The sequence below is a fragment of the Xenopus laevis genome, chromosome 2S (assembly GCF_017654675.1).
Source record: "Xenopus laevis strain J_2021 chromosome 2S, Xenopus_laevis_v10.1, whole genome shotgun sequence".
NCBI lineage: Eukaryota > Metazoa > Chordata > Amphibia > Anura > Pipidae > Xenopus > Xenopus laevis.
The window spans coordinates 73,819,077-73,843,841 of record NC_054374.1 but is presented as its reverse complement, the minus strand read 5'-3'; the positions used below and the strand labels follow the sequence as shown (position 1 = coordinate 73,843,841).

At 36.8% G+C, this 24,765-nt stretch overlaps 1 protein-coding gene across 3 annotated transcripts in view; it reads right to left on the bottom strand.

Moving 5' to 3' along the window:
* The window catches only part of dlgap3.S (discs, large homolog-associated protein 3 S homeolog), a 174,233-nt gene that overhangs the window by 51,185 nt on the left and 98,283 nt on the right, over positions 1-24,765 (bottom strand). For all 3 annotated transcript variants that reach the window (XM_041583988.1, XM_018249513.2, XM_041583989.1), the window contains 2 exons: positions 19,319-19,524; positions 8,828-8,939 (listed from right to left, as the gene is read on the bottom strand). In XM_041583988.1, the coding sequence (XP_041439922.1) occupies positions 8,828-8,939; positions 19,319-19,524 (318 nt within the window). The remainder of the gene's footprint in view (positions 1-8,827; positions 8,940-19,318; positions 19,525-24,765) is intronic.

Genomic DNA, 24,765 nt, shown 5'->3' with positions numbered 1-24,765 from the left:
CTCGGGCCTTGGGGTTTTCCGGATAACAGATCTTTCCGTAATTTGTGTCCTCATGCCTTAAGTCTACTGGAAATTCAATTAAACATTAAATAAACTCAATGTCCTGGTTTTGCTTCCAATAAGGATTAATTATATCTTAGTTGGGATCAAGTACAAGCTACTGTTTTGTTATTACAGAAAAAAAGGAAATCATTTTTAGAAATTTGGATTATTTGGATAGAATGGAGCCATTCCGTAATTCGGAGCTTTCTGGATATCGGGTTTCCGGATAAGGGATCCTATCCTAAGGAAATAATTTGAATTATTTTATTCAAAGGAAATCTATGGGAGGTGGCCTTCCCGTCATTTGGATGTTCTTTATAAGTGTTTTCTGGATTATGGATCCTACGCTTGTAGAATGTTACATAGTTATATAGTTATATAGTTAGGTTGGGTTAAAAAAAGACCAAAGTCCATCAAGTTCAAACCCTCCAAATGAAACCCAGCAGTCATACCCACACACCAGGTGTCACAGCATCACCTGGCAGTGCATTCCACAACCTCACTGTCATCACTGTGAAGAACTCCCTACACTGCTTCAAATGAAAATTCTTTTCTTCTAGTCTGAAGGGGGGGCCTCTGGTGCGGTGATACATTTAATGGAACAAATTAGATCTCCCACTAGCTGTCTATAATGTCCTCTAATGTACTGAGTAATCATGTACCTTCGCAAACATCTTTTCTCCAAAGACAACAACCCCAACCGTAACATTCTACCCTCATAATTTAAATCTTCCATCCCCTTAACCAATTTAGTTGCACGTCTCTGCACTCTCTCCAGCTCATTTATATCCCTCTTAAGGACTGGAATCCAAAACTGCACTGAATACTCCAGATGAGGCCTCACGAGGGACCAATATAGAGACATAATTGTATTTCATCCCTTGAGTTAATGCCCTTTTTTATGCCACCGAATGACACTGCCGAGAATTAGACAACTTGTTATCTACAAAAAACTAGTGATGGGTGAATTTCTCCCATTCGATTTTTGACGCCAGCGACAATTCTGACGCTGGCAACAATTCTCACTCTAGTGACAATTCTGAGGCCCATTAAAGTCAATGGGTGCCTAGAATTGTCGCCAGCATCAGAATTGTCGCTGGTGTCAAATATATTTTGACGCTGGCAAATTTTCGCGGCAATTTCGCAAATTTATACGCTGGCGGTGAAACTCAGGAAATTTGCCGCGAATCCGCTCCTGGCGAATAAATTCTTCCATCACAATAAAAAACCCTAGATCCTTCTCATTTAAGGAAACTCCCAACACACTGCCATTTAGTGTATAACATGCATTTATATTATTTTTGCCAAAGTGCATAACCTTGCATTTATCAACATTAAACCTCATTTTCCAGTTTGCTGCCCAGTTTTTCAATGTATTCAAATCACTCTGCAAAGTGGCAGCATCCTGCATGGAACCTATAGTTCTGCAAAATTTAGTATCATCAGCAAAAAACAGAAACAGTACTTTCAATGCCCACCTCCAGGTCATTAATAAACAAGTTGAAAAGCGAAGGACCAAGTACGGAGCCCTGCGGTGCTCCACTAACAACACTGTTGTTCCATTTGCCACCACTCTTTGTAATCTATCCTTCAGGTAGTTCTCTAGTACCCTGGGATGAAAATCGTACAATCATACGATAAAATCTTTCAAATCATACAATTTGAAGTACGATCGGAGTACGATTGGAATATGATTGTACGATGAATAAAATCCTCCGACTTCGAATGTAGGAGGATTCTATTCGATGGTCGAATTTTGAAGTATTTTCCACTTCGAAATTCGACCCTTGATAAATCTGCTCCTAGGTCTCCCAATTTACCTGATAAACTCCGTGCATTTGCCAGTATACAGTGGAGGTTACTACTTTTCCTCTGATATTTATATTATTATAAAGGAAAATTACATTAAGGGCCAGATTTATGAAGGGTCTAGTGAAAATTCGAATAGTCAAATTTTTTTTTGCTCAAAACTCTACAATTCAGATTGTGAATTATCCAAACGCTCTTCGAATTTTAATTTTGATTCAAATTTCAAAATTTATCATACTCTGGCCCATTAAGAACCTCAAATGTAACTATTCGCCACCTAAAACCTGCCAAATTACTATATAAGTCAATGGGAGAAGTCCATGGATCAATTTGGTGATGTTAGTAGCGTTCCTTTACTCAGATTGAGTTTTTTAAATTCGAATTGAGTTTTTATAATTCGAATCAAAATCGATTTGGGTTGTTTAAATTCGTTCGAGTTTAAAAAATTTGGTTTTATTAATACATTTTGACTAGTTGAATTTCAAATTGATGGGAGTTTAGGGGAGTTTAAAAAAACTCACATGAATTCGAAATTCAACCCTTTATAAATGTGCCTCTTAAAGTTACTATAGTCTGTTTTTCTTGTAACAGAAAAATCTCCTTAGCTGGTTAACCATATGCCTCACTCACTTCTCTCCAATGACCCCTTACTAATCCCACTGCCCAGTCTACCCTAGCTTCCCCATAATTCCTTAGCTCACCCCCTCATTGCCTAGTTTAAACACTTCTCCTACCTCTTAGTCATTCTTTCGACTAGCACAGTGAACCCCCTTCCATTGAGGTGCAATCCATGATGACTATATAGATTGTACCCTTTGAAAAATCAGCTCAGTGCTCTAGGAACCCAAACCTTTCCTTCCTACACTTAGGGGCAGATTTATCAAAAGTCAAGGTGAATTTTTGAATTGAAAAAAATTCAAATTTCGAGCTATTTTTTAAATAGCTATTATTTGAATAATCCAAATTCGAAAAAAAAAATCAAAAATTCGAATATTGAACTTTGCTGTCTCATTAAAAATTCGACTTCAACCATTTGCCATCTTAAACCTGCCAAATTGATGTTTTAGCCTATGGGGTCAATAGGTGGACATTGAAAAATGTAAGTTTTTGTTTTTTTTTGAAAATTGACCAATTCGGCCAAAAAAAAACTTCAACTTAATTTCGGTTGGTTTTTTTGTATTTGAATTTTGAAGTTTTTCAAATTCGAAATTCAACCCTTGATAAATATGCCCCTAAGACTTTAGCCACACATTTAGCTCCCTAACGTCCATGCTCCCTAATGTTTATTTATGTATTTTTAATGTTGTTACCAGAGTGTATATTTTTAGATATTAACACTGGTTAGTTTCCTTTTTTTTCATTTTTGTAAATATTAGAAGTCCAGAGTCTGGCATTATTTTGATTTATATATATTTGACAATTTAAAAAGGTTCTCAAAAGTTATAATGTAATGCAATGTAGCATTATCCAATTTTTCCAACCATTTTGTATATCCAAATCTATAACTGCAGGGTTTTGACTGGTTGCTATATGCTGTGTGCCAGATGCAGGAATTATAGTGCTGAAAATGATATGAAAGGAAAGTGATAAAAAACAGTTATATATTTCCCCATATTTCTTTTTTCACTATCATCTATGAAGGCTTTACTGGCAGTATAAACCTCAAATGTTACAACCTTCCATAAATCTGCTCTAGTTACAAAAAGCCAGCAGAAGGCATGGCACAATAGACATGGGAAATGTGGTCTTTTGGAACATGATTAGGCAAACTTTGCATAACTATGTAAATGACTATTGTCATTTGCTTAAAGACTGCACAATAGAAGAGTGTCCATCACAATGCCCTTCCCTATGTGCAGACACATTCCAAGTAAATATGAAAATGACTGCTATGGCAAATGCTGGCAGTATCATGAATGAATTTGTGTGTCTCCAAACATATATCAAAAACAGCACACTGGTTGAAACACAACAGATCTGACGTTATCAGAGAAACACATGTATGAACCACAATTAAGGAAGGAATTACTGAGCCAACAATGTGAGGGCTTTAAAGTATATAAATAATGGTCTAATAATGGTCTAATGGACTTTGTTTGCTAATCATCTTTTAAAGCAATTTGCTGACTTCCATGGTTTGGTTCAAACTGCCTCCAAGATGACAAAAATAGCTGGACAGGAAGTACAAAACTGGACAAGCCAACCAAATCTGGGTATGTACATACTCTGTTAGGTATTCTGGTGATTTATCAAATTGTCAGGCTCTGAGCCACACTAAAACCAGAAAGCCTATGGGTTGGATACATTTACAGAATGCCAAAAAGTGTATAGTGATAGGCGAATTTATTCACCAGGCGCAAATTTGCGGCAAAATTGCGCGATTCACTGCCGGTGAATAAATTCGCAAAACGGCTGTGAAAATTCAACGGCGTTAAAAAAAATGTTAAAAACCGAGATGCCGTTTCGCGAATTTCGCGGGAAATGGCGCAAATTACTATACACTAGTGTATAGTGATCCTGAATGAGCCTATGGGTCTGCAGGTAAACTGGTTTTCTGTCTGATCCAATTAAGACTTATTTGGTTGCATCAGACTGTGATAACCAATCTAATCAGTAGCAAAATACACACAAATGCTGGAGATAATATCATTCTGACTGGTTGATCCAACTTTTGCTTTTGGACCAACTAGCAGTTAGGCAGGTTATATACTGCATAGACTTGATTGACGTGTCTTTTTTTCAGCCTAACTTACTATGTTACTATGTTTACTCACTTATATCATGATAATTATGGGGTCTATGTATTAAGCTTTAAATTTCTATAGTCAAGTTTTTTAGGGGGAAAAAATCTGAATTTGTAGAGGGAAAAAAACTTTCCAGATTTACTAAGCTGTAATGTTATTGAACATCCAAATCTAAAAAAAATACAGCTAAAACCTGGCAAAGACATGTAAAAGTCAATGTCAGATGCCCCTTTAACATTTGGAAGATGTTCAGGGGTTTCATGCTGTTTGAAGCTGTTTTTTTTTGGTTTTTTTTTTTGAAAACTTGAAAAACATTTTTTGGTCGTCAATTCAAAGATTTGCAGTATGCGTGATTTTGTTAGGACTTTTCCGCACATACAATTTTCATTTGGATTTTATAGTAAATTAAGCCAAATCGTGGTTGGGAGGTAGGTCCAATTTTTATTTTTAAAATAATGAGAAATTTGAGTTTTAATAAATACCATAAATACGCCCTACATGTACCTGGAATATTGCTTGGCTTCCTCTTCTATGTACGCATGGGAACTCTAAATATTTGGGATGGCAGCAAATACTTGTGATTGTGTCCCGAAAAAAAGGTTGTGCATCAAAGCTAAAAGAGCTAGCAACAGGGCTCTCTTCAAATGTTTGGTCCACTAGCAAATTAAAGAGGAAAAGGAGCTGTTTTTCGCATGTCTAAAAATATAGGATTTGTCTAGGAAAGAAATCTATAGGATACATGCTATACATGCATACAATACAATTGTATGAGATACAGACTGTGCAGAATGTTACGGTCAAAGCCATGTATTAGCAATGTGTTATATAGATTCCTAGAGACATATTCCCTATATTCCATATTCCCTAGAACTGAATATTTGTAATTTTACCTCTGTCGCTTTGCATTGTCTCAGAGACTGAAAAAATGCAGCTGGTGCATCATCTGACTGCTCTATATATATATATATGTAAATATACATGTAAATATATAAATAGTAAATCCAGAGGTGACGGCACTCGCAGGAAAAATTGCAACACAATACAATAAAGTGAAACCATGATGGTTTATTGTAATCCTACGTTTCGGTTCCTTATTGGAGGGAAAGATTTACTTTATTTTTTATATTTAGACTGGCACCCAGGTAACCATATATCTCATGGTGTGCGCTCCACGATTGGACTATATATATATATATATATATATATATATATATATATATATATATATATATATATATACAGGGCAGCCATCAGGCGGGGACAGAGGGTTAGAGGGGGCCCGGCCACGCCACACTTACTTGATTAACTGGGCCCCCCATCTTTCTGAGAGCTGCTGACTTTGGGATAGCAAGGATGTTTAAGGGGCCCTGGCCACCAATTTTCTCATAATGTGGGGGGGGGGCCTGGCCACCAATTTGTTTTGGGTGGGTACAGCCCAGGGGGCCCAGGAAATTTTGTCGTATGGGGCCCTGCGATTTCTGATGGCGGTCCTGTATATATATATATATATATATATATATATATATATATATATATATATATATATATATATAAATATATATACACATTCCTACAATGCCTGGGTACTGACATCCAATTAAAGGGAAACTGCTGTGAAAATGAAAATTTAATACAAGCTTCAGAATACTGAAATAAGAAACTTTCTAAATATAATCAATTACAAATTTTGAAATAATCAAGTTACTCTTCACTCCTCTCCTCTCAGCATCTGTCTCTCTTCATTCTGTCTTCTTGCAGGAGTTGGGTTTCCATTGACAGTTAGATCCAATATATCTTTTAGGGGGGACTCCTTTTTCTAGCAGATGTGTTACAGCTTACTCAGATAACTGACTCCAGCACAAACAAAATTGATCAAAATAACTGACTTCGGTACAAATCCTGCATGTAGAGAGACATGATGTCTGTTAATTTTAATACAATGAGCTCTAATACATCTTCTAGGAAAAATAAAGACCCCACAAGGGCTGCAGATACTGAGCGCAGTAGAGTGAAGAGTAACTTGATTATTTCTGAAACAGGTCAGAATTTACAATTGATTATATTTAGAAAGTTTGTCATTTTTGTATGTTGAAACGTATAATATATTTTCATATTTGAGATAGTTCCCATTTAAAGGGCACCTGTTGGGCAAATATATTATCCCCAACCAAAAATGCAGACTAATAGAGTTTGCACTCCGGTTGGGGTAACAGTATTTTTTTTTCTATAAATTGCACCACGCCAGTGCTAGGACATGTCATATATAGCGCATTGGCATAATGCACTTCTGACGTCACGTCATCAAAAAAATTCTGTTTTTGTTGGGAAGCATTCAAGTGATAGGGGTGGGACTAGGGATAGATATGAAGAGAGACACACAGACAGACAGACTGACAGATGGATACATGCTTTCATTTGTGAAAGTGCCTTTCTGTATTAGTACCAGTAGGACAAAACACTGAAGATTCTAGGCATGGTATTATGTTGAAGCTAGGGATGGCGAATTTTTGTCGCCTTGTTTCGCCATGGAAATGACGCCCATAGACTTGTATGGTGTCGTGCTTCAAAAAAATATCGGTGATATTTCGTCGGCGGCGAATTTTTGTCGAAACGAAACGGGTCAAATTCGGCCATCCCTAGTTGCAGCGATGGATTTGTTTTTCCATAATACCATTTGAATTCACATGCTATCAGGGCTGAACTGTATAATCATCCATTTGCAGAAAGCTTATTATTGAAAGAGGCAATAATATCCCAAAACGAAAGAGCACTTATGTAAAAACGATCTATTATGGGATAAGGAATGATTCACCATTAAGATAACTCTTAAGTGTGTTATAGATTGGCCAATTCTAAGCAACTTTTCAACTGGTCTTCATTATTTCTTTTTTTATTACTGTTTGATTATTTTCCTTCTTCTGACTGTTTCCAGCTTTCATATGGTAGTCACTGACCCCATTTAAAAACAAATGCTTTGTTTTTGCTACTTTTTATTACTCATCCTTCTATTCAGGCTCTCACCTATTCATATTCCAGTCTCTCGTTCAAATCAATGCATGGCTGCTAGGGTAATTTGAACCCTAGCAACCAGATTGCTGAATTTACTAACTGGAGAGCTGCTGAATAGCTAAAAAAAACACAAATAATAAAAAATGAAAACCAATTGCAATTTGTGTCATAATATCAATCTCTACATCATACTAAAAGTTAACTTAAAGGTGAACAACCCCATAAACAAACTTTTCCATTTCCATTTTTTCCATTGTTCGATAGTAAGTTAGTAACAGCTAAATAGTAACAGAAAAAGTAACAGAAAAATCGGTGTGAACGTTGTTTATGTCTTTTTACCAATCATTTAAAATGAGAGTTACTAAACAAGAAGCCGACTTTGTGCCGGCTTTAACCACCATGAAATGTTTTGTTTGGGTTATAGTACAAGAATAAATATAATAATAGATTTGGTAATTATATGTAATGCTTGGCAAATTTGAATCTATAAAAAATCCATGATCATTAAAGATATAACAAAGTCTTTTCTGTGCTGGAACGATCAAGCATAAAAAACAATTGTTTGTATCCTTTATCCTCAAATGTCATTTTTAGAGCTCTGTGTTTGAGCTGAACTGCAATACACCAAGGATTAATATCCCACAGAAAACAATGTGTTCAGCTGCCCAAATCAGTCCAACACATTCTGATGAATTGCTGAAAAATCTCCTGGATTCCCCCATGTGATCTTTCATAACTGTGCCGGCATATTTTGCTTCATGACAAGGCAGGAATAGCTTTTGGAACTACTTTTTTTTTCCATACAAAACAAAGACACAAAGTATATTCAGCAAATAGATGTTCTTGTTTATTGAGCAGTGATATGTCTTTCTATCTCTACTTTGCCAGAAAAGAGGCTGCACCCTCACACCTAGGCCTCGAAGGTCAATTTTATCAGTTGCAAATGCTTTTCGACAGCATTTTGCGTTAATTGAAGTTGTTTTAAAAGCCAGAGAGACGTTTCAATACCAATAGCAAACTGTTGATAAATAGGCCTTGTGCTGTTTTACATAAGTGCTGATTTTTTTTAGCATTATTGTCCCTTTAATTAGTTCCTAAATCGAAGTATTATTTTTTTCAAATGCAAATTAGGCAGGCAAATGTTTTGCCTTCATGCATTATGCTAACATTCCATCCAACTTCAGGCAACATTCCTAAATAAACCAAGCATTTTTGCATCTTACCTGACCCGTGATGGAGAGACCATAGCCCCGTCCCTTAGGATGGATTTTGGGTGGAGTGCAGCAGCTGGGACAGTTACAGAGACATGAGTCAGAATATCGCTTACATGGAAACCTAATAAAGAGTGAGAAGAGGGAACTAGTTCATGCAAACAAAGCCATTTGTTTCATCTATATAACCAGCAACAACCTGTATCTTATTTACCATACCTCCCAACATTTTGGAAATAAAAAGAGGGACAAAAAAGTTGACGTGCATAGCGCAGCGAAATGTTTTTGACCACGCCCAATTTTGTGGCCACACCCATAATTACCATGTTCATTTTACAAAATTTGGCAGGTTATGAAAGTTTGAACATATTTCTGTGGTTTTTTTTTCAGTTATTACAGTTTTGCTAATGAAGGTGAATTGCCCTTTATGCTGTGAGTCTAACTTTTCCCAAGGGACCTGTCATCTTATATTGTTACAATTAATTATTTGCTTATCTAGAAATTGATACAAAAGTATCTTATCTTCTACTGTGGCTGTTCTGGACTCTCTGCCAAAAGCCAATTAAGTTATAAACTTTGTTTCTTTTTTTGGCTGTTCGATGCAGAGAAAAATGGGACTTTCCAGTACAAATGAGGGACTGCGGGTTGAGCTGTCAAAAATGGGACTGTCCCTCTAAAAAAGGGACAGTTGGGAGGTCTGATATAATGTGAAGGAAAAAAGCTTGCCCTCTAATACTTACAGAAAATCAAGTAAGGCATACACGTGACATCACTTATATGGTGAGCATTAATGTAAAATTCCTTATATAAAAGCTATAGATCTAGAGCAGATCTAGAGCATTTTTCAAAAGTTTAACCAGAGAAGTACTTCTAAATAAAGAAAATTATTTTATTTTTTAATAAAACTTTGCCACTCTCTACCTACACTTTAGAGATAACCATATTCCCCCACCCTGGGTCATATCAGTTCCTTTCAAGCAGAAAGAACATCCAGTCCTTGAAAGATTCCCTTTTAACAGGTAGTGATACTTACGGGCAGATTTATCAACGGTCGAATTTCGAGGTGAAGGGAGTTTTATTAAACTCGAGTAAAAAAAGACCATTCGAAATTTATTTAAAAAAATCTAAGTTTTTAACTTCGGGTGAATAGGCTGTATTTGAATCGTTCGAATAGAAGTTTTACCACATTCGATCGAATTCAAATCGAAGGATTTGCCCCAAAAAATTTTGATTTTTCAAAGTCCACCAAATGACTCCAAATAGGTTCTAGGAGGTCCCCCATAGGCTAAAACAGCAATTTGGCAGGTTTAAGATGATGAATGGTCGAAGTTTTAAAGAGACAATACATGATAAATTTTGATATTCGAATAGCTGAATTTTTTTCAAATTCTAATTTTCACTTCGATCCTTGATAAATCTGCCCCTTAATGTGAAGATGCAGCTCCCTATTGCGACATTTCTCCCTTCGTTTTAAACTGAAAAAAGAAAATGACTAGACAGTGACTGAGCAACAAAGTGAAGGCTGGAAAATAGTGGGCTGTGGCTTTGCTATTGATTAATTATTATTGGGAAAAGAGTAGGTTCTGACTTATAATCATAATTTATTTATAGAATGACAGTAATGAATAACAAACAGGCATCTTGTAATAATTTAACAAATAAACAAAGCATAATAGAGATGTGATCACAAGAGCTTACAATCTAAGGGGAATTAAAGTCAAGCTGTGGCATGACTGTTAAGGAATTAAGATAGGGAAGACGGTTGCCTGTGGCTTATCTGTGATAGAATTAAAAGAACAGTAACACCAGAAAAAGTTTTTAAAAACAATTGAATATATAATGTACTTTTGCCCTGCATTGGTAAAAATGGTGGGTTTGCTTCACAAACACAACTATAGTTTATATAAACAATCTGCTGTGTGGCCATGGGGGCAGCCATTCAAGCATGGGATACACAGTAGATAACAGATAAGTTCTAAACAATCCCATTGTGTACTAAAGAGTTTATCTCTTGCTATCCTGTGCCTTTTCTCCTTTTCCAGCTTGAATGGCTGCCTCCATGGCTAGACAGCAGTTTGTTTATATCAACTATAGTAGTATTTCTGAAGCAAACATGAGAGTTTTACCAGTGCAGCATTGTAATTATATTTTCATTAGTTCAAAACACTTGTTCCTTTAAGATGGGGATGAGGGTGGGCTTTGGCTTCACTGTGGTGGGATTGAGATAGGGAAGAGGTTGAGCTGTAGTTTAGCTGTGGGGGAATAAGGACAATGAAGAGATTGGGTTGTGGCTTAGCAAGTGGCAATTCTGGGGCTGCTGCCACCCGAGGCAGCAGCCCAGATGCCCAACCCCCTCCTGCTCCATGTTTAGAAATCAGCATCAGAGCGAGTCAAAGGGGGGTAGCATTGCTAGTGCGTTGAGCGCAATTAGGCTCTCTGCACTAGCGGAACCGAATTTCTGGGTTAAAACCCGGAAATTCGGCTCTTAAAGTTACAAGAGGAGGCTTTTAGCCACCCCTTGTAACTAGCCACTCACTGTCTCATGGCAGGAGCAGCCCTGGGCTTAGCTGTTGCAAAATTAAGGTTGGGACGAGGGTGGGCTGTGGCTTAACTATGGTGGAATTAAGATAAGTAAAGGAAATGGACTAAAGGTTATTTGGCTGAGCAGTTTGCAGGTAGAGAGCATGGAATGCAGACAAGGAGTAAAAGCAGGTAAGAACATAGATAGGAATATGGAATATATATTAAAAAGGGGAACAGAAGTTTTAGAATAGACAAAAAAAACATTAGAAAGTTGGGATGAATATGTACAATGATGTCACAAGAAAGGGAGGTTGTACATAATATACAATTAATAATACAACAAACTGAGAACTAAAATGCAATGTAGTCAAATGTGTTTAATTATATATGCACACATCATTTGAATTCTTTGTGTGCAGCCATTTTCAATATGCACTTTGTCTGTACTTGTAATTGGTTCATGCATTCATTATGTGTGAGTGTAATATATTTTCTAAATATTTCACAGTTGGTTGTGCTAGTGTCATCATTTGGATGTGTAGAGGAAAGTAAACTGAGAGGGAACATTAGTTACTTGAGTAACCTGGCAACAGTTGAACTAAAACAAAAGAACAAAAGTGGGCCTGAAAAGAAATGTAAGTAATTGAAATATGCTTGCATTTTAGGGACAGAGGTAATACATTCAACAAACTCTTATCACTTAGACTAAACAAGACTTATTAGAATTAATTTGCTAATGTATTTTAAGAAAAATGTTATAATATATATATTTTTGATTCCCTCAATATGGTATAGTGGAAGCATATTTAGATGTTTAATCTTATTAAAAGTAGTAACCCTCTCTAGTGAATAGCTTTGTGGTATTCCCTCAGCTATAATTTATCTGTCACTGTATCACCAAGTATACAGAAAATCAATCTTGATGAAGCACCTCCTATATTTAGCTACAGTATCTATCCATCCCTGGCACAGAGCTAACAGTTTCGGAGAACTGCAACTGAAATTAAACTGAATAATGTACGAGGGTGCTGAATTAAATGCACCCACCAAATGTACCTCTTGATATTCAAGGAAGAAAGGAATTTGAGCAATACAGAAAAAGGGAAAGTCGTCATACTACTATATTTGTCTATTTTTACATTTTCTTTGGTAGAAGAATATGAGTATATGAGCTTTAATAAAGCACATCATTTTTAAGTAATGCTTATTAAGGGGGGAGGGTTTGTTAGTAAGCCATCCAATGACCATTTGCCATCCAACTTTGGAGCCAGTTTTTACTAATCCCCAATGAGATTCAATTAAATGTTGGAGAAAGATGTTGCTCTGAAAATATAAAACAAAGTTTTGCTGTCTTATTCATAACATGCCATATGTACATTTTAGTTTATTTTATAGCAGATGTTTCACACTTCCCACATTCTAACTCTAGGGAATATCTTAGTAGTGGTAGATGCCACCCACCCTCACATCAGTGGCTGATAACAGATGTCATATATGTTGAGGGAGTTGTGTTGATCTGAATAGAAAAAAGGTAAGGGGACCCCAGAGCAGTTTGGAAGAGCCTGGAATAATGTAGAGATTTCTGCTGATGAGGATCCACCTCAAGCTACTGAACTCCCTGCCACTGCCATTCTTAGCTACTCATCCACCTTACCTGGGGTTTTGAGAGTGTAGAGAATATTATAAAAAATATTATATAAAAGCCAAACTTCTTGTTAAAAATAGGAAGTTGAATTCTTAGGGTTTGTACACATGGCAGTCATTTTATGGGTTTATCCATTAACATGGCCATCGGTGATGGGGCTGATAGAAATTGTAGTGGCATGAAAGAAAAGAACACATGGAACAAGGACCAAGCAGATAGGCAGACATGTGAACTGAGATTGTACCCATATTAAAGCAGCAACAAAAATGAGATACTGTACTGGCTGAAGGAGTATAAAACCCCAAGTAATCACTCAACTGAAGGAACGCACCATAGAAAGAGAGGCTTAGGCAACAATTCTTTAATAGGGCTGTCCATTAGTGATGTGCGGGTCAGGGTTTCCCTAACCCACACCCGACCCTAACCTGCCCTGCAATGACCCATGCACGCCCACACCCGCTTCCGGGGGTCCTTTTATAGACCCACGCCGACCCGCCCTGCCGATGATGTCACAATGACATCACAAAAGGGGCAGGGCAAGCAGACGCAAGAGTATAAAACAGGAACCCGTAAGTCAGATGCCGGCATTTGAAGGTGGCGAGGAGCACTGCGAGGTGGACCCAAACCCGCCCGCACCGCGGTTCCCGCGGGTATCGGGTCAGCCCGCACATCACTACTGTCCATCCTCTGAAAGAGCACTCCCACAGTAGATGGAAGCTGTTACTACAGAGGATGCAACTGCCACATCTAGCAAAAAGTACAGGTATGGGACCATTATCCAAAAACCCTTTATCTAGAAATGAATTACTGATCTCCCATAGACTCCATTTTATTCAAATAATCCATATGTTTAAAAATGATTTCCTTTTTCTGTAAGAATAAAACAGTTCCTGTAAGAATAAAACAGTACCTTGTATTTGTTCTAAACTAAGATATAATTAATCCTTACTGGAAGCAAAATCACCCTATTGGGGTTATTTAATGTTTACATGATTTTCTAGTAGACTTAAGGTATAAAGATCCAATTTATGAGAAGATCCATTATCCAGAAAACCCCAGGACATGAGCATTTTGGATAACAGGTAGAAGTATTTATAATGAACTGATGCTGGCAATACAACATTTAGGGGCACATTTACCATGGGTCGAATATCGAGGGTTAATTAACTCTCGATATTCGATGGTCAAAATAAAATCCTTCGACTTCGAATATCGAAGTTGAAGGATTTACTGCATTTCCTTAGATCGAACGATCGTAGGAAAAATCATTCGATCGAACGATTAAATCCTTCGAATCGAATGATTCGAAGGATTTTAATCCATCGATCGAACGATTTTTCCTTCTATCAAAAAAAGCTAGGAAAGCCTATGGGGACCTTTCCCATAGGCTAACATTGGTGCTCGGTAGGTTTTAGGTGGTGAAATAGGTGGTTGAAGTTTTTTTTAAAGAGACAGTACTTCAACTATCGAATGGTCGAATAGTCTAACGATTTTTAGTTCGAATCAATTGATTTGAAGTCAAAGTCGTAGTCGAAGTAGCCAATTCGATGGTCGAAGTAGCCAAAAAAATACTTTGAAATTTGAAGTATTTTTTTATTCTAATCCTTCACTCGAGCTAAGTAAATGTGCCCCTAAGATTATTCATTGTATTATGTTTGATTTCTGTATTAGAGAGCTCTTAAAATTTACATATATATTTAGAGGTTTACCTTTTACCCTGTGTGGAATATTTATTTTCCTAGTGGCACAAACTGAAGTTATTCACCCAATAGTATACCAGGTATTCAGTCTTTTAACGCACCAACAAGGAGACACCCAGGCTTGTCCTGTGTCAGTTTGCAATTTTAAAAGTTCCAGGGATTTAAGTTACCTAGAAGATGACCAGATTTTCAAGGACAGGTTGCTAGCGATTGCATTACATGGAGTGGCATAAATGTGATACCCAATATATAGAAATATTACCTGTTTGTACAAAAATAATTGCTAAGTTCTGTGCAACATGTGTGCACTACTTACATAAGTGATGATGATTATTAAACATCATTAAATACAGTCATGTGAAAAAGTTTGGGAACCCCTTTTAATTCTTTAGAGTTTTGTTTATCATTGCCTGAGTTTTCAAAGTAGCAACTTCCATTTTAAAATATAAAATGACGTATGGAAACAGTACTATTTCAGCAGTGACATAAAGTTTATTGGATTAACAGAAAATATGCAATATGCATCATAACAAAATTAGACAGGTGCATAAATGTGGGCACCCCAACAGAGATATTACATCAATACTTAGTTGAGCCTCCTTTTGCAAATGTAACAGCCTCTAGACGCCTCCTATAGCCTTTGATGAGTGTCTGGATTCTGGATGGTGGTATTTTTGAACATTCGTCCATACAAAATCTCTCCAGTTCAGTTAAATTTAAAGGCTGCCGAGCATGGACAGCCTGCTTCAAATCATTCCATAGATTTTCAATGATATTCAAGTCGGGGGACTATGCTGGCCATTCCAGAATATTGTACTTTTCCCTCTGCATAAATGCAATAGTAGATTCCGAAGTGTGTTAAGGGTCATTGTCTTGTTAGAATATCCAGCCCCTGCGTAACTTCAACTTTGTGACTGATGCTTGAACATTATCCTGAAGAATTTGTTGATATTGGGTTGAATTCATCCGACCCTTAACTTTAACAAGGGCCCCAGTCCCTAAACTAGCCACACAGCCCCACAGCATGATGGAACCTCCACCAAATTTGACAGTAGGTAGCAGGTGTTTTTCTTGGAATGCGGTGTTCTTCTTCCACAACATTTAGACTATTCATGTGACAGTATTATGTTTTATTTCTGTAGTAGAGAGCTTTTTGTTATGACCAAATAACTAAATTTTTGTCTCATCAGTCCAAAGCACTTTGTTCCAAAATGACTGTGGCTTGTCTAAATGAGCTTTTGCATACAACAAGCAATTCTGTTTATGGCGTGAGTACAGAAAGGGCTTCTTTCTCATCACCCTGTCACACAGATGTTCATTGTGCAAATTTCGCTGAATTGTAGAACGATGTACAGATACACCATTTGCAGTAAGATGTTCTTGCAGGTCTTTGGAGGTGATCTTTGGGTTGTCTGTAACCACTCACAAACCTCCGCATATGCTGCTCCTGTAACTGTGCCTGTGGCCTTCCATTTCCTGATTACATTCTTTACAGTTGAAACTGACAGTTTAAACCTCTGAGATAGCTTTTTATAGCCTTCCCCTAAACCATGATACTGAGCAATCTTTGTTTTCAGATCTTTTGAAAGTTGCTTTGAGGATCCCATGCTGTCACTCTACAGAGAAGAGTCAAACAGAAGCACAACTTGCAATTGGCCACCTTAAATACCTTTTCTCGTGATTGGACACACATGCCTATGACGTTCAAGGCTTAACAAGCTAATCCAACCAATTTGGTGTTGCCAGTAATCAGTATTGAGCAGTAACTTGCATTCAAATTACAAGGGTGCCCAAATTTTTGCACAGCCAGTTTTTCACATTTGATTTAATTTCATAAAACTTCATACTGCTTCACAGAAAACACCACAGTACTCAGATGTTCCTGGGAAATGAAAGACCGCTGTTATCTTTTTTGTTGTAAGTGGAGTAAATTATTATGCAGGCTGAGAGGGGTTCCCAAAGTTTTTCATATGACTGTATAGTTAGCCATTAAAGGTATCACATTATGCCAACCTATTTATGCCAACCTCTTTATGCCATTTAGTGCAAAAATACTGGCTAACATGATAAAAGCCCTTTTTCTTGAACCAGGTCTTTGCATCCTGCAATTTTTCATGTGCGAAAATAAAATGAAGTATCATATGTTGTGTCAGAAGGAACATCATGGAAATATAAAATCTCAATGCAAATATATTGTTTTTTTTTAATTTCCATCTTGTAAACTGGTATGGGGCATTATAACTGAAATATAGACTTTTGAGGCTTGTTTAACTAACTCACTTTTTGAGTTTACTTGGAAAGTTTTAGGGCAAGCCAATGGCACACAGGGATGTGGCTTGGCTTTTCTACACCTGTGTTTTTTAGAATTCAAAAACTATGCACAGTCCGCTACATCTGCCAAGGAATAACTAGAAAATCAGATAAGATGGGTGTGCTCCACTATTTTATTCACTGGGCCAGGGAAAAAGTAAACGAAAAAATGTACTTGTCCTTTAAGTAAATTCATTTAAGAGTGTGCCAAACGCAATATGCTGGCATATCTACTGGTTAAAAAGTCAGTATGTTTGAGCAGATCCAAGGATTACGGACCAATTTGGCAGCAACCAGACAACAAAGGTCTAAATATGGTCTTTTAACAATTTCTGGAACGACAATATCATATGGGGAAAATATGTAGTCTGTTACCAATTTGTTACATGTGCTGGTGTGAATTGGTGATTTTATGGCCAACTCATACTGCAACTACTACAAACACTGCTACATAGGCTAAATCATCCTTCGCTATGGTGATCCATTGCAAAATGCACAGAACAACCACACATATATAATTACAAATGCATGAAATGTATATCTAAAAAAGGCCCAAATGTTTAAAATATGTAAAATCAGTGTAATTGGGCCAATGCAAAAGTGCAGTCTAGCCACTAATTGAGGAATTTTTTTGACAAATTCAGTTTATAAACCATAAACAAAATACGACAAATACAAATATAGAGGTATGAGACCTATAATACAAAATGCTCTGTGGACCTGGGGGTTTCCATATAACACATATTTCCTTAATTTGGATCTTCATACCTTAAGTCTATTAGAAAACCATGTAAACATTAAATAAACCCAATAGGCTGGTTTTGTTTCCAATAAGGGTTTATTATATTTTAGTTGGGATCAAGTACAAGCTACTGTTTTATTATTACAGGGAAAAATGAAATCTTCTTTCAAAAAGTGGATTTTTTTATTATAATTGAGTCTATGGGAGATGGCCTTTCCATAATTTGGGGATGGATAACCACTTTCCTGATAGCAAATCCCATACCTGTATATTTCATTTCATTTCATTGCTCACTAATAGTACTAATTCACTTTTATTGATTAATATAATATTAATCAGTAATGCACAGAGTAGCAGGGAAAACATTAAGCAAATCAAATATCCAATTTAATAAAATCCTCCTACTCTAAGGCAACTACAACGTAATCACTTGATATTTGGCCAAATAGAAACCACAATAATTTAGAAACACAATTCAGTATGAGCTGGTGGGCATTTCTACAACAGACTGGGGCAAGAAGCCTGGAGCATTAAGGGGTACAAGATCATGACTCATTAGTGCTTATTAAGCAGCATTTCTTCTCCTGGTCTGGTTGCAATCGCACCTTGCTCCATATAAAAAATAAAAACACTCTGCAATTCCCTAACTATATTTATGTCTTTATTTATGTGTTAGAGTCACTCACTTCCCATACCTGTGATATTTTCCAGAATGATAACAGATCCAATTAATAAAATGTAGTGGAGCATAAAAGAGGATTGCATGATAAAAATGAATTCATGGGTTATAGTTTTCTTTGTTACAGCTTGTCATTAAATATGTTGGAAATAAACAAAGCCCCCCTAAGGGCAGAGACACACAGGCAGATTCTGGGAGATTAGTCGCCCAGTGACGAATCTCCTCTTCTTCGGGGGCGACTAATGTCCCCGACCTGCCTTCTCCTGCCTTCCCACTGGCTAGAATGAAAATCATAGGCGGGATGGTACTCGGAGCACTTCGTTTTCCGAAGTCGTCCGAAGTTTCCTCGTGAGGCATCTTTGTGACCCATAAATTTGTTGGGGAGTAAATTTTTACTGTACAGGTATGGGACCTGTATACAGAATGCTTGGGAGCTGGGGTTTTCAAGATAACGGATCTTCATACCTAAAGTCTACCCTAAAATCATGTAAACATGAAATAAACCCAATAAGCTGGTTTTGCCTCCAATAAGGATTAATTAAATCTTACTTTGGATCAAGTACAAGGTATTGTTTTATTATTACTGAGAAAAAGGAAATCATTTTTTAAAATTTGGATTATTTGATTATAATGGAGTCTATGGTAGATTGTCTTTCCGGATAAAGGATCCCATACCTGTACTAGGAGATCATAGAGACCAGCGTCAAACAGCACAGGGACCCATAGAATAAGAATCCCACTCACCACTCAACAGCAGTTTTTATATTAAATTTGCCTTCAACCTCAGCTATCAGCAACCTGTATAAAACTAAGTTGCAGGTAAATGTTATGTCACAGCAAATAAGTAAATAAGACTGAGGAAGTGAGGGCAGAAAATGAAAGAGATCTATAATGAGTTTCATACTTGGTTCTGGGATGGTCGACACTTGAAGATCGGCGATACCTCTCCCGCCTGGTAGCACCCTTGGGAGACATTTTGGTGCTGGTGTCAGAGTCTCCACTGTCGTCGTCCCCCATGGCTTTAATATAGCTGCCACTTCTCATTCTCCTACATGGGATCTCTCCTTCTTTGCCTGGTGCTGGGTAACCCCCCCATTCATCTGGTGGAACCTGTACACAAAAATGGAAACAGTCAGCCAAATAGACACAAACCACTTCATTTCGTTACATACATATGAATATTTCTATGCAGCATGTGACTTTGAAAGATCTTATTTTCATTTTTGTGAAAAAAAACTGCTCCAAGTTCTGCCTTGTGTTTTAGACTTCTTTGGCACAAAGACATAACAAGTTCCTTATATCTCATATCAGAGACACAAATGTAAATGAGAGATTTATTTCCAACAGCTCACAAGATAGGTGCATTCATATACAGCATGAGCTGGTGGGTGAAGCGAGAATTCACTGGATCTCAATGCTGGGCCTGTGCTCTGGCTTTCCTCACAATAAACCACTTAAAGAAACAGTAACTTAAGAAAATGAAAGTGCTTTTAAGCAATAAAAATATAATGCAGTGTTGCCCTGCACTGGTAAAACTGATGTGTTTGCTTCAGAAACACTACTATTGTTTATATAAATAATCTGCTGTGTAGCTACGGGGGCAGCCATTCAAAGTAGAAAAGGCTCAGGCTACACAGCAGATAGCAGATAAGCTCTGTCTGTCTAATGGTGTTATTTGTTATCTACTATTTAACCTGTGCCATATACTGTAGCCTTTTTAAATTTCTGCCATCTCAACACAGCAGCTTGTTTATATGAACTATAGTAGTGTTTCTGAAGCAAACAGATCAGTTTTACCAGTGCAGGGCAACAGTACATTATAGTCTATTTACTTTAAAATACTTTCATTTTTTGTTGTTACTGTTCATTTAACACAGTGAGGATTTTTAACCAAGTATACAGAATTCATCAGCACTGCTCGATGCTTTCAGACAAAAAGCTTCAGTGGGAAATGTTCACAATATATATTGGCCCAATGAGCAGATGCTGCAGAATCCGTCTGCAAACTTGCCAAATTAGCTAGGATGATCTGCTGTTGTTGGCATATAGGTCAGCCAATCCACTCATGACAAGCCTCTAGCACCAATAAATCCTGCTGAAAAATGAAAATATCTCAGTGCACCAAAACATGACACGGGTCAGTGGTCTCTAAACTGTTTATACATAATTCTTTTTCTCCATTACTTTAGAGAATTTTTTTTTCATCTTAGATGGTAATGTGTCATTTTCAAAGCATGCTGTTTGAAACAGAACCCACTGAGAATCCTCATCAATACTCATTGATAATGCCACACATTATCCTCATATGCTGCTTATACAATTTTGTTTGCATTTCATGTTTGAATCACATCTTTTTTACTTTAAACAGACAGCAAGTGGCTTTTATTCCACAGAGTACATTGTTAAATCCTGCAGAAAAAATGACCTGTAGGAAGAAGAATTTCCCGCAAGTATGATTAAAAAGAACACATCATGGAACCTTTCATTTATATATAGATTTGGTACCCCTAATATACAAATATGTGATCATTTGGAAGTGCTATGGAAACCAGAAGCTGATCCCAGGTCAATTTCTTACTAGCACTGTAGCCTATTTTACTTTTTGGGCTAAAATTTGCTCACAACTTTGGAGTAGTCAAACGATTATACAATGATAGTGATGTATTAAACAATATTAAGGAATCTCTCATATAACTCTGTCCAATTCCATGGCTCTCCAACCCTGACAAAGCCTTTCAGAATCAAATGAGAAATTCAAAACAAAAGGGATGCAAATATGTTGATTTCTTGTTGATGTATAATGGATATGGTGCTGTATACATGTTATTAAAGGGATACTGTCATGGGAAAAAAAATTTTTTTCAAAATGAATCAGTTAATAGTGCTGCTCCAGCAGAATTCTGCACTGAAATCCATTTCTCAAAAGAGCAAACAGATTTTTTTATATTCAATTTTGAAATCTGACATGGGGCTAGACATATTGTCAATTTCCCAGCTGCCCCAAGTCATGTGACTTGTGCTCTGATGAACTTCAATCACTCTTTACTGCTGTACTGCAAATTGGAGTGATATCACCCCCCTCCCTTTCCCCCCCAGCATCCAAACAAAAGAACAATGGGAAGGTAACCAGATAACAGCTCCCTAACACAAGATAACAGCTGCCTGGTAGATCTAAGAACAACACTCAATAGTAAAAACCCATGTCCCACTGAGACACATTCAGTTACATTGAAAAGGAAAAACAGCAGCCTGCCAGAAAGCATTTCTTTCCTAAAGTGCAGGCACAAGTCACATGACCAGGGGCAGCTGGGAAATTGACAAAATGTCTAGCCCCATGTCAGATTTCAAAATTGAATATAAAAAAATCTGTTTGCTCTTTTGAGAAATGGATTTCAGTGCAGAATTCTGCTGGAGTAGCACTATTAACTGATGTATATTGAAAAAAACATGTTTTTTGATGGCAGGATCCCTTTAAGGCAAACTACATAATATTTACTAGTCAATAAATAAATCTTCATACACGATTATCAGCAAAAATTGTACAGCTCCAAATTCACAATTCAAGGGAAAACGCTGTTTCCTAAATCCTTAATATCTTTTTTTTAAAGGAAATCTGTTTGCTTTAGCTTAGATCAGTGAAGAGGAAAATTAGATTTTTCTTAAAAGTCTCAATCATGTTACTATAGCCAGGCTCAAGTGTGAATTTCAGTATAGTGAAGTATAAAGTGAGAAATTTTAAATAGCTTTCTGTTTGTGATTATTGTATATAGTTTGCATAATATATTTCATTTTGCATATTTCATATACATTGATTGCATTATATATGAATAATGATTAATCTGTTCATCACTCAACATTAAGCACAGCGCTCTTTACCTCCCTCTTGTAAATGATTTGCATTATGTAGGCCTTTGGAGCAAAAACTCTGACAGGCTGAATCAGAAGCCAAGCCACAAACGATAAATTATTAATTGCAAATATGAATGCATAACAAGCAGGGGCCATTTGAAAGGCTGCAAGAAATGCCCACAAGGATCTGAGACCTCAACCCAATCTCAGGTTCAAAATGGTATGGAATTTATTGTAACAACCAGGAGTGTACATGCCAACTGTCCAAAAAGCTGATGGAGAAATAAAATATATAATAACTCAATGTAAATGTGGTTTTCAGCATGTCCTCATCGTTCCTCAACAGGATATACAGTACTATTTGGTTATCTGCAAAGCACAGGAGGAACCTCAAGGGATTGCCTAATTCTGACAGATATGTTTGTCTTATTGCTGTTCCCCCTTGGGGTATCACAAGGGAGGTATGAGAACAAGTGACTTTAGACATTGTTTTTCAACCATGGTCCTTGAGTAACACCAATAGTTTATCAGTTGAGGAGCAGGTGGAATCATTTAATTGCTAAACACACTTGCTCAGGAATCAGTTAATTTACCACTGCATCTGTGATTGTACTGCTCCTACTTATTGTACCCGATGTTGCTCACTTTGTTCTTAAAGCCCTTATTTGAATGATTCTAATAAGTAGAGCTATGTACTGGATCCATATCATTTGTTTACGACAACAGTAGATGATTAGATTAGTGGTTTTATTCAGAAACTGAAGTTTGCAACATTCTAGGTGATGTTCTAATTAGAGTTTGGGATCCAGTGGATCCAGTCCAGCGCTACCCCTGGTTCCCTTTCCATCATTATTCAAAAGCTTGTGATAAAAATCCCTGCCCTCTCTAAACTTTAATTGCTTAAGGGAGTTATTCCTTTTTAGAATCACTTTTAGAATGATGTAGAGAATGCTATTCTGAGACATTTGTTTATTATGTGTGGTTATTGAATTGTTTAGTTATTTGTGCAGCAGCATTTTAGTTTGGAATTTCAGCAGCTATCTGTTGCTAGGGACCAATTTAACTTAGCAACTAGGAAGTGGTTTGTAAGAGAGACAGAAACACGAATATGGGAGGGCCTGAATAGAAAGATAAGTAATAAAAAGATGTAGACAAATAATTCAAAAACTTTAAAAAAAACTTTAAAAAATGAAGACCAGTTAAAACTTTGCTAAGGCCATCTGATAACATGCTTAAAAGTTAACTTGAAGGTGAACCACTCCTTTAGGAGAACCAAACCCTTGCTAATAAAAACCCCTACCCCCCTACCCTACATAAACCCCCTCCCTGTTCCCTATATGAGCCTTGAATAACTGTCCCCATTGGTTATACCAAAGTTTGTTTATATAAACTATAGTTCTGTTTTTGAAGCAGACCTACTAGTTTTATCAATGTAGGGCAACAGTACATTATATTTTAATCACTTTAAAACGTTCATTGTTTTGTGTTAATGTTCCTTTACAGCGTAAATCCACAGCACTAATTTGAAATATAAAGATGTGTAGCAGCATACCTTATTACTAGCCCAATTACTAGTAAAGATATCATTATAAGAAAAACACCTTCTCATTCCCTGTCAGGTAAATTATGTTATGGACAAGGTGCTATGTTAGAAATTGCATGTAGCTAAGATTTTGTTATCAAATATTTTCCTTGCCAGCATTACAAATTTTAAGCCAAGAACAAATTACTGTATACACTTACACAGATTTAAAAGTAACACACAGCTGATTCTGATAGTTATGCCTTCTAGTGTACACTTATAAATGAGTCACTGGTGCTATGGCTGCCAGCTACCCATTACTGAGCCAGGCTTGACTATAAAAAGTGGGTTCAAGAATGGCATCAACATCAGCAATTTTAAAGGGGACCCATCACCAAAAAAGATTATTCAAAATCCTATTTTATCACATTAGTTAAGCAAAATGAACTTTAATTACACTATATACATTATTTGAATATTGTTTCCTTCAGTCTGGGAATTCATAATTATAGCAAGCAGGCAGGAGCCATTTTGTTGATACTGGTATTAAGGCAAGCCTTGTATTATCTCAGAATCTTGTTTGTGCACCAAAATGGGGGACCCAATGTCCATCCCCATGCCCTGGCTACACAATTAAATGGTGAAGAGAACGGGGGAATGTGTGGAGAGCAGTGATATCTAGGAAGTGCTGAATAGAAAGTGAAAGTAATTATCTGCCCCGCCTCTATGCTTAAGGCATAGAGGAGGGGCAGACAATATTTGATTGACAGCTGAGATTTTTAACAGCTGAGATTTTTAAATGAGCTTACAAAGCTATGAATGCTTTAATAAAAAATAGAAATTGGATTTCATGTTTAATTTGAAAATTACTTTTATTATACAGCTTTTTGTGTCTGGGTGACAGGTCCACTTTAAAATAAAATATACCACTACTTCAAAATATAAGTAACCACTTGCTGCAATATGCAGGCCTGGCCGCT